The sequence below is a fragment of the Macaca mulatta genome, chromosome 19, assembly GCF_049350105.2.
Source record: "Macaca mulatta isolate MMU2019108-1 chromosome 19, T2T-MMU8v2.0, whole genome shotgun sequence".
NCBI classification, from domain to species: Eukaryota; Metazoa; Chordata; class Mammalia; order Primates; family Cercopithecidae; genus Macaca; species Macaca mulatta.
In genome coordinates this window covers 69774645-69788412 of record NC_133424.1, presented here as the reverse complement: position 1 = coordinate 69788412, position 13768 = coordinate 69774645, and the positions used below count along the sequence as shown (strand labels likewise).

At 46.5% G+C, this 13768-nt stretch overlaps 1 protein-coding gene across 9 annotated transcripts; it reads right to left on the bottom strand.

Moving 5' to 3' along the window:
- Positions 1-350: 350 nt before the first annotated feature.
- On the bottom strand, positions 351-13668 carry ZNF530 (zinc finger protein 530). 9 transcript variants are annotated; one of them, XR_013409755.1, is made up of 4 exons: positions 13409-13663; positions 9123-9249; positions 5360-7511; positions 351-570 (listed from the first exon to the last, which is right to left on the bottom strand). XR_013409755.1 is itself a non-coding variant. In XM_077980058.1 (4 exons), exons 1-4 carry the CDS (start codon positions 13436-13438, stop codon positions 3503-3505), a joined length of 1773 nt encoding a protein of 590 aa, XP_077836184.1. In that variant the 5' UTR covers positions 13439-13663; the 3' UTR covers positions 3089-3502. The 9 variants fall into 9 exon arrangements, 3 of the variants coding, with proteins under 3 accessions (XP_077836184.1, XP_014980552.1, XP_077836183.1); XR_001441570.2 differs by having other exon boundaries at positions 9123-9252; positions 13409-13658; XM_077980058.1 differs by lacking the exon at positions 351-570 and adding an exon at positions 3089-3546 and having other exon boundaries at positions 5943-7511; positions 9123-9252.
- Between the last annotated feature and the right edge of the window lie 100 nt (positions 13669-13768).

Sequence of the window (13768 nt, the reverse complement as noted above, 5' to 3'; positions counted from 1 at the left end):
CTACAGGCGCCTGCCACCACGCCTGGCTTTTTTGTATTTTTAGTAAAGACGGGGGTTTCACCATGTTAGCCAGGATGGTCTCGATCTCCTGACCTCATGATCCACCCGCCTCGGCCTCCCAAAGTGGTGGGATTACAGGCATTAGCCACCGCGCCTGGCCAAATTACTCAAAGTTAATAATTCTGTAGTTATTCACAGATACATGAAGAAATGGACCTGGAGACACATATCTGTCATAGGTGAAAACGGTTAAGATGACAGCAAAATTTGAGCAGGAGACATTGAATTCCGAGAAGTGAGCAAATGAAGCTGAGCACACAGCTGTGCTACAACTATGACCACAAGCAGGGTTTAGTCTCCAAAATGTAATATTTTTTATTTATTTAATTTTGGAGACAGGATCTCGCTGTGTTGCACAGGCTGGAGTGTAGTGGCATGATCATGGCTTGCTGCAGCCTCAAACTCTTAGGCTCAAGGGATCCTCCCACCTCAACCTCCCAAAAAGTTGGGATTACAGATGTGAGCCACCATGCCAGGCCTCTTTTCATTCTTGAAAACACTCAGTAATACCTGGAGGGAGAAGTAAAGAAAACATTTAGAAAGTGCTATCAGAATGTTAATGTGAACAGGGATGTTGTAGTATTATGCTTATTCATAGTTCTAACAAATGTTCAAGGAACACCTACTGTATTTCAGACACTATCTTAACTGCATGGGACATTTACACAACAAGAGACAGACCCCAGTAGCTTACACTATACTCAAGAAAGACAGAGGAGGAAATATGAAAAAAATGCTAAATTATATGGAGTGTTATAATGTGGCAGGCATAATGGAGAAAAGAGGTGAAAGCACTGAGAAGTGCTGGAATGATATGTAATATTACATAGCCAAGAGAGGCCAATTTGTGGATGGGTCTTTATTGGAAAAGGACATGGAGAGCTCAATGCCACTGAAATAAAAGTTTAATGTTACTCAGAATTCCCCTAGAAATGAGAAGTACAGTACGCCATGCAGGGCCACAGGAGGAACAGGTTTTAGTCTAAAGGAAGAAGCAAGAGCTAGGGGAGCACCTAGGCCAGATCCTTTATTGTGTTTTCCATGGGAAAGGGAAGGCAGATCAGAGCAAACAGCTAAGTACTGGCTAGTCTGAATAATTCTGGTTGGCTTTGATTTACAGGGGTGGTCTCTATAGTGGCCTCATACCCTGACCCTGGTGTTAGAGTAGGTAGATATGAGTAGGGCAGGAGAGAGGGACCCCAGGAATTTCAGGCAATTTTGGCATTAAGGATGGGCAATCCATAAATCTTTTCCTCTGAGATAATAAACGGAACAAGAGAGGGACCCCTGAGATGTCCAGCTCTCATTGGGTGAAGGACAGGAGAGCATAAAACTATCCCTCTGAGATGGTAAGCGGCCATGATTGGTACCAGGAAGGAAAAGAGTTTTCCAACAGATAGAAGACACCCGGAGCCAGTGAACCGCAATCTCTGATAAGGTTTCAAGCCTGCACAAAATGGGGCAAGATGGCAAAATTTGACTGGTATTTGACCTTCCTCTGGGGGTGCTTGACTCGTAAGGGAAAATCACCCCAAATGAGTATATGTATGACTTCAGTAAACAGTCATGTTTACTGCATGCGGCCCCTCCCAAGTGCTGGCAGACCACTGTGCATGCAGTAGTCAAGCAACAGCCTACCCAAGGGAGGAGAACAGGGAGCCTGGGAAATGAGCAAATGTATAAAGTCCCAAGCCAAGGATCAAGTGGGGCCCTTGACCTCTCAAGTAATCCACTTGGCCCTCTTTCAAGTGTACTTTGATTCCTTTCACTCCTACTCTAAAACATTTTAATAAATTCTCACTCCTGCTAAAAAAAACTTGCCTTGGTCTCTTCCTCTGCCTTAAACCAACCTCTGCCTCCTCAGTTGACTTTTCTTCTGAGAAGGCAAGGACCAAAATTGCTGCAGACTGCTGCAAACTCACTGGCAGTAATGCTGGGATGATTTAGTGCAGGGAAAGTATTGGTTTGGTGAGTAAGAGTTAGATAAAGAGGGTGGTTGGCTTGCCTTGCTCCCAAGATAGTTGTTACTATTTTTAGAAATTAGCTACCTCTGGTACGGTAAGTCTCTCTGTAACCAGCAAGAATTTTAAGATGTCAAGACATATAATACAAAAAACAAAAACCATGATTAATACATATGCCTCCTTAATGAGAGGGTGGTTGGAAAAAAAGGTTGAGGAATGAGGGCCCTGAACAGACCATTTCACAATTATAAAAATATTCACTTAATATGTATGTTCTTGGAAATTATAAGATGTGCACAATGAATTTGGCGGCTACTGATTCAGGCAAGGTTTTAAGCTCAGAATTTTGTCCAAAACAGTCACCGTGTTACTTTTCTGACATTCAGGGAATATGGCCACTCAGCAGGTGCTGAGGAACACCTGTTTCCTGAGGAATAGCTGTTCCTCCCTGTTTCCTGAGGAACAGTGTTGGGGAACATGGGACATATGCTGGAAACAAGACACCCAATCCACGCTGTTTCAAAACACTGCAGGCTGTCAAGTTGTCCAGTTTCCAACAGAAGTGGGAGGCCCAGATTTTTAAATGGAATAACTTTTTATAGGTTCATTGAGGTGTAATCAACATGCAATATACTACACATATTTAAAGTGTAACAGTAAGTCTTGAGATATACACACACACACACACACACACGTATATACCCTTTTGAAATCATCACCCTATCAATGGTGTTGGACATATCTGTCACCCCCAAAGTTAACCTCAGGCCCTTACCCAAGGAGAAGTTTTATAAATAAAACCACACACACAAAAAAAAAAAAAAAAAAAAAACACGCTTTATAATGTCTACAATAAAATTCCAGAAAATTCAAGTCAATCAATTGTAAAGGAATGTCAAAAGGTGCCTGCATATTCTGGAATGTATTATAAAAGAGCAAAAGTAAAATATGCAGATGAGATATGCTCATTCTCATGATTACAACAATGCTTCCATGAGTTTACACTTATGTCAGAACTTAAGTTGTACACTTTAAATATGTACAATTTACTCCACATCAGTTATAACTTGATAATTTTTTTTAATGGGTGCAATTAACAATCTCAGTCGTTGACACTTCAAAAAGTCTGGTTTTCTAGTCTCTATTGACTCTACCGTCTAGCTCCCAGGCCACGTAGAGGCAGTGGCGGGAAATACAGGTGAGCAATGAAGGCCATTTCCACCAGCATTAAGAGTGGAAGCCGGACCAAGGACAACTGAATCTCTCTTGACTTCATCTTTTTTTATTGTCTATGTAGCAATGGCCTTGAAGTAAACAGGCCAGAGAGGCTACAGGAATCCGTAAAACCCGTGTTGTCCCTAATGACTTGAGCTACAAGACACACATTTCTAGAGATTTCTGCACACAGTGATCCTGCAGTCATAGTCACTGGAACATTTGTGGATAATTTTTTTTTTTTTTTTTGAGACGGAGTTTCGCTATTGTTGCCCAGGCTGAAGTGCAATGGCGTGATCTTGGCTCACTGCAACCTCCACCTCCCAGGTTCAAGAGATTCTCCCGCCTCAGTCTCCTGAGTAGCTGGGATTACTGGTGCCCACCACCACACCCAGCTAATTTTTTACTTTTAGTAGAGACAGGGTTTCGCCATGTTGACCAGGCTGGTCTCGAATTCCAGACCTCAGGTGATCCACCCGCCTCGGCCTCCTAAAGTGCTGGGATTACAGGTGTGAGCCATCGCGCCCGGTCTTTTTTTTTTTTTTTTTTTTTTTGAAACAGTCTCTCTCCATCACCCAGGCTGGAGTGCAGTGGCGTGGTCTCAGCTCACTGCAACCTCCACCTCTGGGTTCAAGCTATTCGCGGTGTGTCAGCTTTCTGAGCAGCTGGGATTATAGACATGCACAACTGCACCTGGCTAATTTTTGTATTTTTAGTAGAGATGGGGTTTCACCATGTTGGCCAGTCTGGTCTCTGACTCCTGACCTCAAGTGATCTGCACGCCATGGCTTCCCAAAGTGTGGGGATTACAGGCATGAGCCACTGTGACTGGCCTGAATGGATCTTTTTTTTTTTTTTTTTTGAGACAGAGTCTCGCTCTGTTGCCTAGGCTAGAGTGCAGTGGTGCGACCTCGGTTTACTGCAACCTCTGCCTCCCAAGTTCAAGCAATTATCTGCCTCAGCCTCCCGAGTAGCTGGAGTTACAGGCGCCCACCATCATGCCCAGCTAATTTTTGTATTTTTAGCAGAGATGGGGTTTCACCATCTTGGCCAGGCTGGTCTTGAACTCCTGACCTCGTGATCCACCCACCTCGGCCTCCCAAAGTGCTAGGATTAAAGGTGTGAACCACTGCACCCAGCCGGATGAAGCTTTATATGAGGAACAGTCCATGTAATTCGCTGCAGTCTCCTCCATTCCCTAGTATTCAACACAGCATTTCTTTACCAATTATGTTTCCCTCCAGCCCCATAGTTTTATACCTAGGGACACTAGCTCACTGAATTTTGTGTTTCAAGGGACACAGCTCCTTCACAGGACCTCATTAAGGGATTCTAAACATTGCAGGGCATTATGTGATATCCTCAATCAACAAGAAAAACTTTGTGTTGTCTCCAGAAACAATGGAAGTTGTCACAACTGCCCCCTCTGCAGAATGACCTCTGAGCCCACATGCAGGCAAAAATCAGAACCAGAAAGCCCTGCAGTGTCTCCTAGAAGGCCTCAGTAGCAATGCAAAATAGGCCAAAAATGGAGCAAAAGCTATATTCTGTCAGCATACTGTCCCATCTGAGGCAAACAAAATTTGAATCCCCACAAATGTTATATACCCTTTTAAGCTGACAGAGTCCTATTATGTCTCCAAACTACTCCACAGTTAATACAACTTACAAGATTAAAGGTTCTTAAACAAAAGGCCTTTATCATTGCACAAGCCAGTTAACAGGCAGTTCCTGGTACGTGGTGGAAGCTAAAAAATGCTTCATCACAAGCATTGCCTGAGATCAACAATGTCCTCAAAAAACGCAGTCCTCTGGAAGCTGCCAGCAGAATTCAGGTCAGGTCCTGGGGCCAACAATGGGGTAGTTACATGCACTATGTAGCCAGAGGAGGAAATTAGAAATCCCCCTAAGAGCTTAGACTACTCATACTTTCCTCCAACTAATGGAAGAAGGCTGCCTCCCTGAGCATGCTAGGGTGGTGACTGATGCACACTCTGTGGGTCTCCCAGGGGGTAGAGATGAAAAGGCTTCAGCCACAGAAACTGGCAGTGATATGAATCTGGTAAGGTCCCTGGGCAGGTTTAGAGAGTACAACATAGCTACACATGCTTCCCACATACCTCAAATTTATGGGAATCCATAGATGTTTGGATACATGAGTCACATCAGGAGAAGGCTCTTCTCAAAGGCTAGCCTCCAGCGCCATCATACCAAATTAAAACAAACAAACAAACAAAAAACACACAAATTCACAGCATATATAAGGCATTTCTTCTTTGGGAAATCTTGTGTTAAATGTGACAACACAAGCTGGGCATGGTGGCTTACGCCTGTAATCCCAGAACTTTGGGAGGCCGAAGCATGTGGATCACCTGAGGTCAGGAGTTCAAGACCAGCCCGACCAACATGGTGAAACCTTGTTTCTACTAAAAATACAAAAATTAGCTGGGCATGGCGGCAGGCGCCTGTAATCTCAGGTACTCAGGAGGCTGTGGTAGGAGAATCACCTGATCCCAGGAGGCGGGGGTTGCAGTGAGCCCAGATTGCACCATTGTACTCCAGCCAGGGTGACAAGAGCGAAATTCCATCTCAAAAAAAAAAAAAAAAAAAAAAGTGACAAAATAATTTCCCACATTCACTGCACATGAACTCTTCTGTGTCTTAAGAGGCCAGAGCTTTGGCTAAAGGATTTCCCACATTCACTGCATTCATAAGGCCTTTCTCCAGTGTGAACTCTCTTGTGTTGAATGAGGTGATTTTTGCGGGTAAAAGATTTCCCACATTCGCTGCACTCATAAGGCCTTTCTCCAGTGTGAACTCTCCTATGCTGAAGGAGGGCAGAGCTTTGGCTATAGGATTTCCCACATTCATCGCACTCATAAGGCCTTTCATTAGTGTGAACGGTCTGGTGTCGAATGAGGTGGGTTTTTCGGATAAAAGATTTCCCACATACACTGCACTCATAAGGCCTTTCTCCAGTGTGAACTGTCTGGTGCCGAATGAGGTCAGTTTTGCAACTAAATGATTTTTCACATTCACTGCACTCATAAGGCTTTGTTTTAGTGTGAGCTCTTCTGTGTCGAAAGAGGCCAGAGCTTTGGCTAAAATCTTTCCCACATTCACTGCACTCATAAGGCCTTTCTCCAGTGTGAACTCTTTGGTGTTGAATAAGGACAGATTTCTGGCCAAATGATTTCCCACATTCACTGCACACATAAGGCCTTTCTCCAGTGTGAAATCTTTGGTGGTGAATGAGGTAGATATTGCAACTAAATGATTTCCCACATTCACTACACTCATAAGGCCTTGCTCCAGTGTGAACTCTCCAGTGTCGAAAGAGGTTAGTGCTATGGCTAAAGGATTTTCCACATTCACTGCACTCATAAGGCCTTGTGCTAGTGTGGGCACTCCTGTGACGATAGAGGTTAGTGCTGTGGCTAAAAGATTTCCCACACTCACTGCACTCATAAGGCCTTTCTCCAGTGTGAACTCGTTGATGTTGAATAAGGACAGATATCTGGCGAAAGGATTTGCCACATTCACTGCAGTCATAAGGCCTTTCTCCAGTGTGAACTCTTTGGTGTTGAGTTAGGTGACTTTTGCGACTAAATGACTTCCCACATTCACTACATTCATGAGTGCTTGTTCTATTGTGTGCTTTCCTGTGTCGAAGAAAGCCAGAACTTTGACTAAAGGATTTCCCACATTCACTGCACTCGTAAGGCCTTTCTCCAGAGTCAGCTCTTTGGTGTTGAATGAATACAGAGTTTTCTCTAAAAGATTTCCTGGATTCAGTGTACTTGAGAGGCTTTTGTCCAGTGGGAACTCTGAAGTGTCGAATCCTGCTGTGTGGTCTCTCACTGCTGGGAGTCACCTGAAGCTGGAGAAGTCCTGAGGTGGCTGAAAAGTCCCTCCCAACTTCCCCAAACATGAAGGGTTTTCCTGACAGATGGAACCTGTAGTTCATCATAAATGAGGCCTGGTCCCCATCCATTTCAAAGAGCTTCTCTCCATTATCAAGCTTCTGGAGCTGGTGAAGGTTTGAATTCATCCAGAAATCTGATGCCCCACCCAAGTACAATTTCTGTCCACAGGGTGAGGCTTTGAGCTCAATCATTTGTAAAATGTCTCTCAGGACTGGGGTACAAATCTCACAGGGGTGACTCTTATCAGTGGATGTATCTGCCTTTGGAGTCCTGCCCTGTGACAGTTCTGACACAGAAATGCTCTCTGCAGAAGGTGCCCCCTCATCTTCTGCTCCACACCAACAACCTGAAAGAAGAGAAATGCTGAGAAAATACAGGTTCACTATGGTGTGAGAAGTTACATCAAAAATGTGTGTCAGACAAAGAATGAGTCTAAGAAAATGTTCTTAGGATACGAGAGCTGGTGGCAATTTGGGGAAAAAGGGCTCTACAAGTCACAGAAAACAAGGGAGGCCTTATGAGATGAAAGACACAAAGTCGGGGCACAACTCAGAAGAGGTAGGGTCTCTGGCTCACTATTCTTCCAGAAGCTTTTATCAGGACCTCCTCCCCTGATGAGAAGAGAGGACTTCGGTATACTGCACAGATTATTGGTGTCCAGGCCCAGGAGAAACCCATGGGAACTGAATACTAGGTGTGGAAGTGCACATGTGCACATCTGACAACATATTACATGTGGGTCAGTGTTAGAGAACACTCAGAAGTCGCACTGGGAAGGAACAGGTAACACATGGAGGCCAGAAATTGGGAGCAGCTAAGGGCTGGAAGTCATGGATGAAATAAAAATCAGAACACGTGTAGAAAAGAAAAAAAAAGGCCAGGCGCTGTGGCTCATGCCTGTAATCCCAGCACTTTGGGAGGCTGAGGTGGGCGGACCACGAGGTCAGGAGATCTAGATCATCCTGGCTAACATGGTGAAAACCCAGCTAACATGGTGAAACCCTGTCTTTACTGAAAATACAAAAAAATAGCCAGGCGTGGTGGCGGGTGCCTGTAGTCCCAGTTACTTGGGGGGCTGAGGCAGGAGAATGGCGCGAACTCAGGAGGCGGAGCTTGCAGTGAGCAGAGATAACACCACTGCACTCCACCCTGGGCAACAGAGTGAGACTCTTGTCTCAAAAAAAAAAAAAAAAAAAAAAAAAAGAAAAGGAAAAAAAGATAGAAATGATGTATGTCCTATGGAATTGGCACCCAATCACTGAGAACTCAGGACAGGTTTATGGCGTGATTAGAAACAGCCCTAGCGTCTTTCCCTCCCTTAGTTGTCACTCATCAGGGCCAGGACTCCTCTGAGAGTATCTTGCCATTTGCACCCCATAAAGCAACCAGAGCCATCCCCCAATCCCAGTTGTGCAACTATACTGGGCCTGTAAGATGCAAGCCCTAAAGGGTAGACCAGAGAGGTGCACAGCCAGCACTGGCACAGAGCAACTCAGCACATAACAAACTACAGCAGTGAAAAATAATGTTACAAGAAAATCTTTTAGGTGGATCTTTATGAAAAGCCTATGGACCAATCAGTAGTTACCATCATGATGCCTGCAATTATTGAAACAGGCAGCTTGAGATTTTAGTTAGAAGCAAAAGGCAGAACACGGAGCAAACAGCATCCTAGAAGTGGACAAAGCCATCCTGTCATGGAGAAGGCAAGGACAAATCCTTTAGGTTGAAAGAAAGATCCTGTCTCCCAGACCCTTCACAGCATGCCTAGAGGCAACAGGTGTTAGGATAGTCTGGAGAGTGCCTTGCTTGGTGATGTCCCCCAGAATACATACGCCAAGAAAGTGGGAAGGTCTGTAGAGCTCAGGGTCTAACTGAAGAAAGGACAGAGCTGCCTCAGGGACAGGGGAAAAGGAGAGACCCACAAAAGACACGGGGAAGAATAGGAGGGCCTTACCTAGGGATGCCATAACTGCAAAGTTCTCCAGCATCACATCGTGGTACAGGAGCCTCTGCGTCTCATCAAGGAGCTCCCACTCCTCCTGGGAGAAGTAAATGGCCACATCCTCAAAGGCTACAAAACCCTGCTATGATGGGGACAGTTCATTCCATGATCAGCATCTTTCCTAGGACCCCAAGTTGATTCCCCCACAGGTCCATCCCTGGCTCACCCTCCTCCCCATCTCCCCACCTCAGAGAATATGTCCATCCCCCACACGTTGATTCCCCCCACATCCATCCCTGGCTCACCCTCCTCCCCATCTCCCCATCTCAGGAAATACAACAGGCCCTGATGCCACTGATGCCCACTCTCTCCTCATGGTCCCATTGGTCACTGTGTTCTCCCACAGCAACAACAGGCAGGTGGACAGATAGAAACCACATTCTCATGTCTATAAATTCTCCTGGAATCCCTCAGACCATGGCTCCCAAACACAACTGAAGGTCTGGGTTCACATTTCGCTCTCATGTCCTCAATGTCCAGACTCATGAAACAAAAGCTCACACTCCCTCTTCATATGTGCATCACTCTTTCTACCACACCTCTCTCACCCAACTCACTCCCTCAGCCACCTCCATCCTGATCCCACAACACAGGCATCTCTCCTGCCTTCCTATATGTTACTCAGCACAAGACATCTAGAAAGAGCTTGCAAATTCAAACGAGTTCCAGGACTACCCAGACCTCTGATGGTCCCTACTGCCATAGGTAGCCCCATATCCTGCTCTGAAGCCCTCCCTACCTGAGTCTATTCCTTTCATCAACCTCAGCTACCCAGAACCACATACATATGTCAGATACACATGGCCCTTTCCAACTTGTATTGCACTAAACAGTAACTGCCTTCCTCTCTTGCTACCCTTCATTCCAGTGGCCCTCCACCCAAGGTTAAGTGATGCTCCCAGATGACTACTTCTGCCCCTAAACTTATCCACCAGCCTGCATGAAACTCCGTAGGCATAGGAGCAGTCATAAGATCCTGGTGAGGCCATAGAGCAGTAAAGCATGAGGTCTGGCTTCAGCCTCATCTTGTCTGAAATCCCACTAGGTCTCTAATATGGTTTGGCTGTGTCTCCACCCAAATCTCATCTTGAATTGTAACTCCCACAATTCCTATGTGTCATGGGAGGGATCCAGTAGGAGGTAACTGAATCATGGGGGTGGGTCTTTCTTGTGCTGTTCTCGCAATAGTGAATAAGTCTCACGAGAACTGATGGTTTTAAGGCCGGTCGCAGTGGCTCACGCCTCTAATCCCAGAACTTTGGGAGGCCAAGGCAGGCGGATCACTTGAGGTCAGGAGTTTGAGACCAGCCTGGCCAATGTGGCGAAACTCTGTCTCTACTAAAAATATGAAAATTAGCTAGGTGTGGTGGCGCACACCTGTAATCCCAGCTACTTGGGCGGCTGAGACAGGAGAATCCCTTGAGTCCAGGAGGTGGAGGCTGTAGGGAGCTGAGATCTCACCACTGTCCTCCAGCCTGGGAACAGAGCAAGACTTCATCTCAAAAAAAAAAAAAAAAAAAGAACTGATGGTTTTAAAAAGAGGAGTTCCCCTGCACAAACTCTCTTTTTGCCTGCTGCCATCCATGTAAGATGTGACTTGCTCCTCCTTGCTTTCCACCATAACTGTGAGGCCTCCCCAGCCATGTGGAACTGTAAGTCCATTAAACCTCTTTTTCTTCCCAGTATCAGGTATGTCTTTATCAGTAGCATGAAAACGGACTACTGCAGCCTCCACATCCATCTTATGTTCACTCATCCTTCATAAACCTGGCCACCTGCCTGGTATCCTCTCTCTATATTATTCCTAGGCCCACTTCCCTCTATAACCTGTGTTTGGGATTTCCACAACATCCATCCAGATACCCAAGTATGGTACCCTCTTGTGGCTCCCACGCCTCCCTTTCCTGGGCCTGCTATTAATACTATCATCATGACCCGAAATCCCACTACTAAATGGGATCTATGATGTTACGGGCTCAAGTTTCTGCCCCATGCCCACCCACAAAATGCTTATGTTGAAGCACTAACACAATGAAGCGTAATATAGTGTGATAGTATTTGGAGATGGAATCTTTGGGTGGTAATTAGATTTAGATCAGGTCAAAAGAGCCCTCATGATGGAATTAATGCTTTTGTAAGAATAGAAAGAGATTCCTTGCTTTCTTCACATACTCCCTCCCAGGAAAGGCCATGTGAGGACAAACCAAGAAGGCAGCCACTGCAAGCCAAGAAGCAGCCCATCACAAATAAGTGAATCTATAGGCACCCTGATGTAGAATTTCCTAGCCTGAAGAACTGTGAGAAACACATTTTTGCTGTTTAAGCCACCAATATAGGCTATTTCATTATCAACCCAAAGTAAGACACTGATATAGCCTGGATATTTGTCCCCTTCAAATCTCACCTGGAAATGTGATCCCCAATGTTGGAAGTGGGGCCTAGTGGGAGGTTATCTGGGTCATGGAGATGGATCCCTCATGAATGGCATAGTATCCTCCCCACAGTAATAAGCTCACATGAGACCTGGTCACTAAAAAGAGACTGGTGCCTCCCTTCTGTCTTGCTGGCTCCCTTTTTGCCTTCTGCAACGAATGGAAGCTTCCTGAGGCTCTCACCAGAAGTGGACACTAGCACTAAGCTTCCTGTACAGCCTGCAGAACTATAAGCTGTAATAAACCTTGTTTCTTTATAAACTACCCAGCCTTAGGTATTTTTTTATAGTAATGCAAATGGCCTAACAGACATAGAGCTCCATCCTAGTTCAATACTATCCTCCACTCTTTGTAGAAGTTTCTATCCTGCACCCCTCCTCAGAGTCCAAGACCTGTGTGTCCACCTAGCCACTTGATACAGCTACTTACTTATTCTCTAAAACATTTCATATTTTTAACATGGACAAAACACAATCCTGATATCCTGAGTGAAAAATAATCCTACTATCTACTTGGCTCTCCCAGTAGATGGAGCTTCTATGCTTCCAGCTGCTAAACCCAAAAAGCCTTGAATCATCCCTTCTTATCTCTCAGTCCCAATACCAGAAAATCAGAGCCGACTTACAATCCAAAATTCAACCATTTCTACCACACTGTGGCCACTACTCTGGCCCACATCATCTACACTCGCCTGGACTATTGCATTAGTCTCCTCTTTCCTCTTTGGTATTGCTACCAACTCCCTTAAACCCACAGTCTGTTGTCTGTGCTCAGCCACAGGAGCCTCATGAGGCCTGGGGAAGATCACTTCCCTCTTCTGCTCCAAATCTTCGCTGCTGCCATCATCTCCAGAACAAAGACATCCGAGATAGTCATTTAATTTCTAGCTCCTGTACCTCTGCTCTCTGTTCCCATGAGAAGGAAATGAGACTTGAGGTTCTCTTAACCAGCTCAGCCTCACTCCAAGCAGCTCCAAACACCTGTACTTATCTCTGGGACGAACTTCCACATTCATTCTATTATTTGCCAGCAACAGGTACCACCTCATAGAACACCCACCCTGGGCATATTTTGTTCAGAGTCCTTAGGCTCAAAGCCTGGAAAAGCGGTAAGGAATCCCAGGTCACCACAGTCCCAGTCCCAGAGATCCCATTGCTGGAATCAGTGAGGTTCTGGATTTCCTCCACTCACCCTTGTAGTGTCTGTAAGTTCTTCTTACAGACCTATAAGTATTAGTGGCAATCTGTGGGAAGAGACATGTTCTGAGAGGCAGGTGACCACATTGCGGCTCCATGGGCTTCTGGTTCCAATGTGTAACACCAAAGCCAGGTGTCCTGGGATGACTGCTTTATATCTGGGTGTCAGTCCTTGGTGCTGACTTTTATCAGCTTTGTGACCTCGTAAAGAGACTAGGTCCCTCCATGCCTGCTATCATCACTGCCCTTCCAGTGAGTTCCTCTGAACAGCTTTTGTGAAACTTTTAGAAGCGTGACTGGGTCCGTGCCCCTTTTGTCCTACGCGCTGTGGCCCTCAGTGTGCTGGCGAAACTCTGGGGCCAATGCAGCGTGGCGCTGCCCCACCCTCTGCTCCCTGCCCGCGTGAGGCCGGCCTGGGTCTCCCCTGCCTCCTGGCTCAGGCGCAGCTCCAAGCCGTCGCTCTCCCGCTCCCTGCTACACTACCAGAAACGAGACCCAGCACCAGAGCCTCACTGTGCTGGACAATGCGGTCCGGCTGCAGAAAACCCTTCACGCGCCCCTCAGTTTCGGGTGGGGAGGGCGGAGGAGGCCGGGAGGACGCAGCGCTCACCAGGGTCGGGGCCCTCATTGCCGCCGCCATCGGACTCTGCGCACAGCGGGCCGGGAGCGGTGGACGATCCGGGCGGGGACACGAGCAAAGCAATCACCACCGCCGGCGACCGTCAGGCCCCGGCTGTGCAGCTGGGAAAACCACTCTCCTCGCGCCTTCTCGCTGTCAGCACCTGGGTCCAGATCCGGCACCCGCGGATGGAACTGACACAAGCCAAAGTGCCCGCCACTGGGAGGACGCCGGAAGTCCCGCCCAGACAAGTTGGGCAGAGCGGAAAAGTCCCTCACCTGGGCCTCATTGGCTCCACGCCAAGTGCCTGGCGCACGGGCCTCTGGGTAATGTAGTTCTCACCGCTTCCTG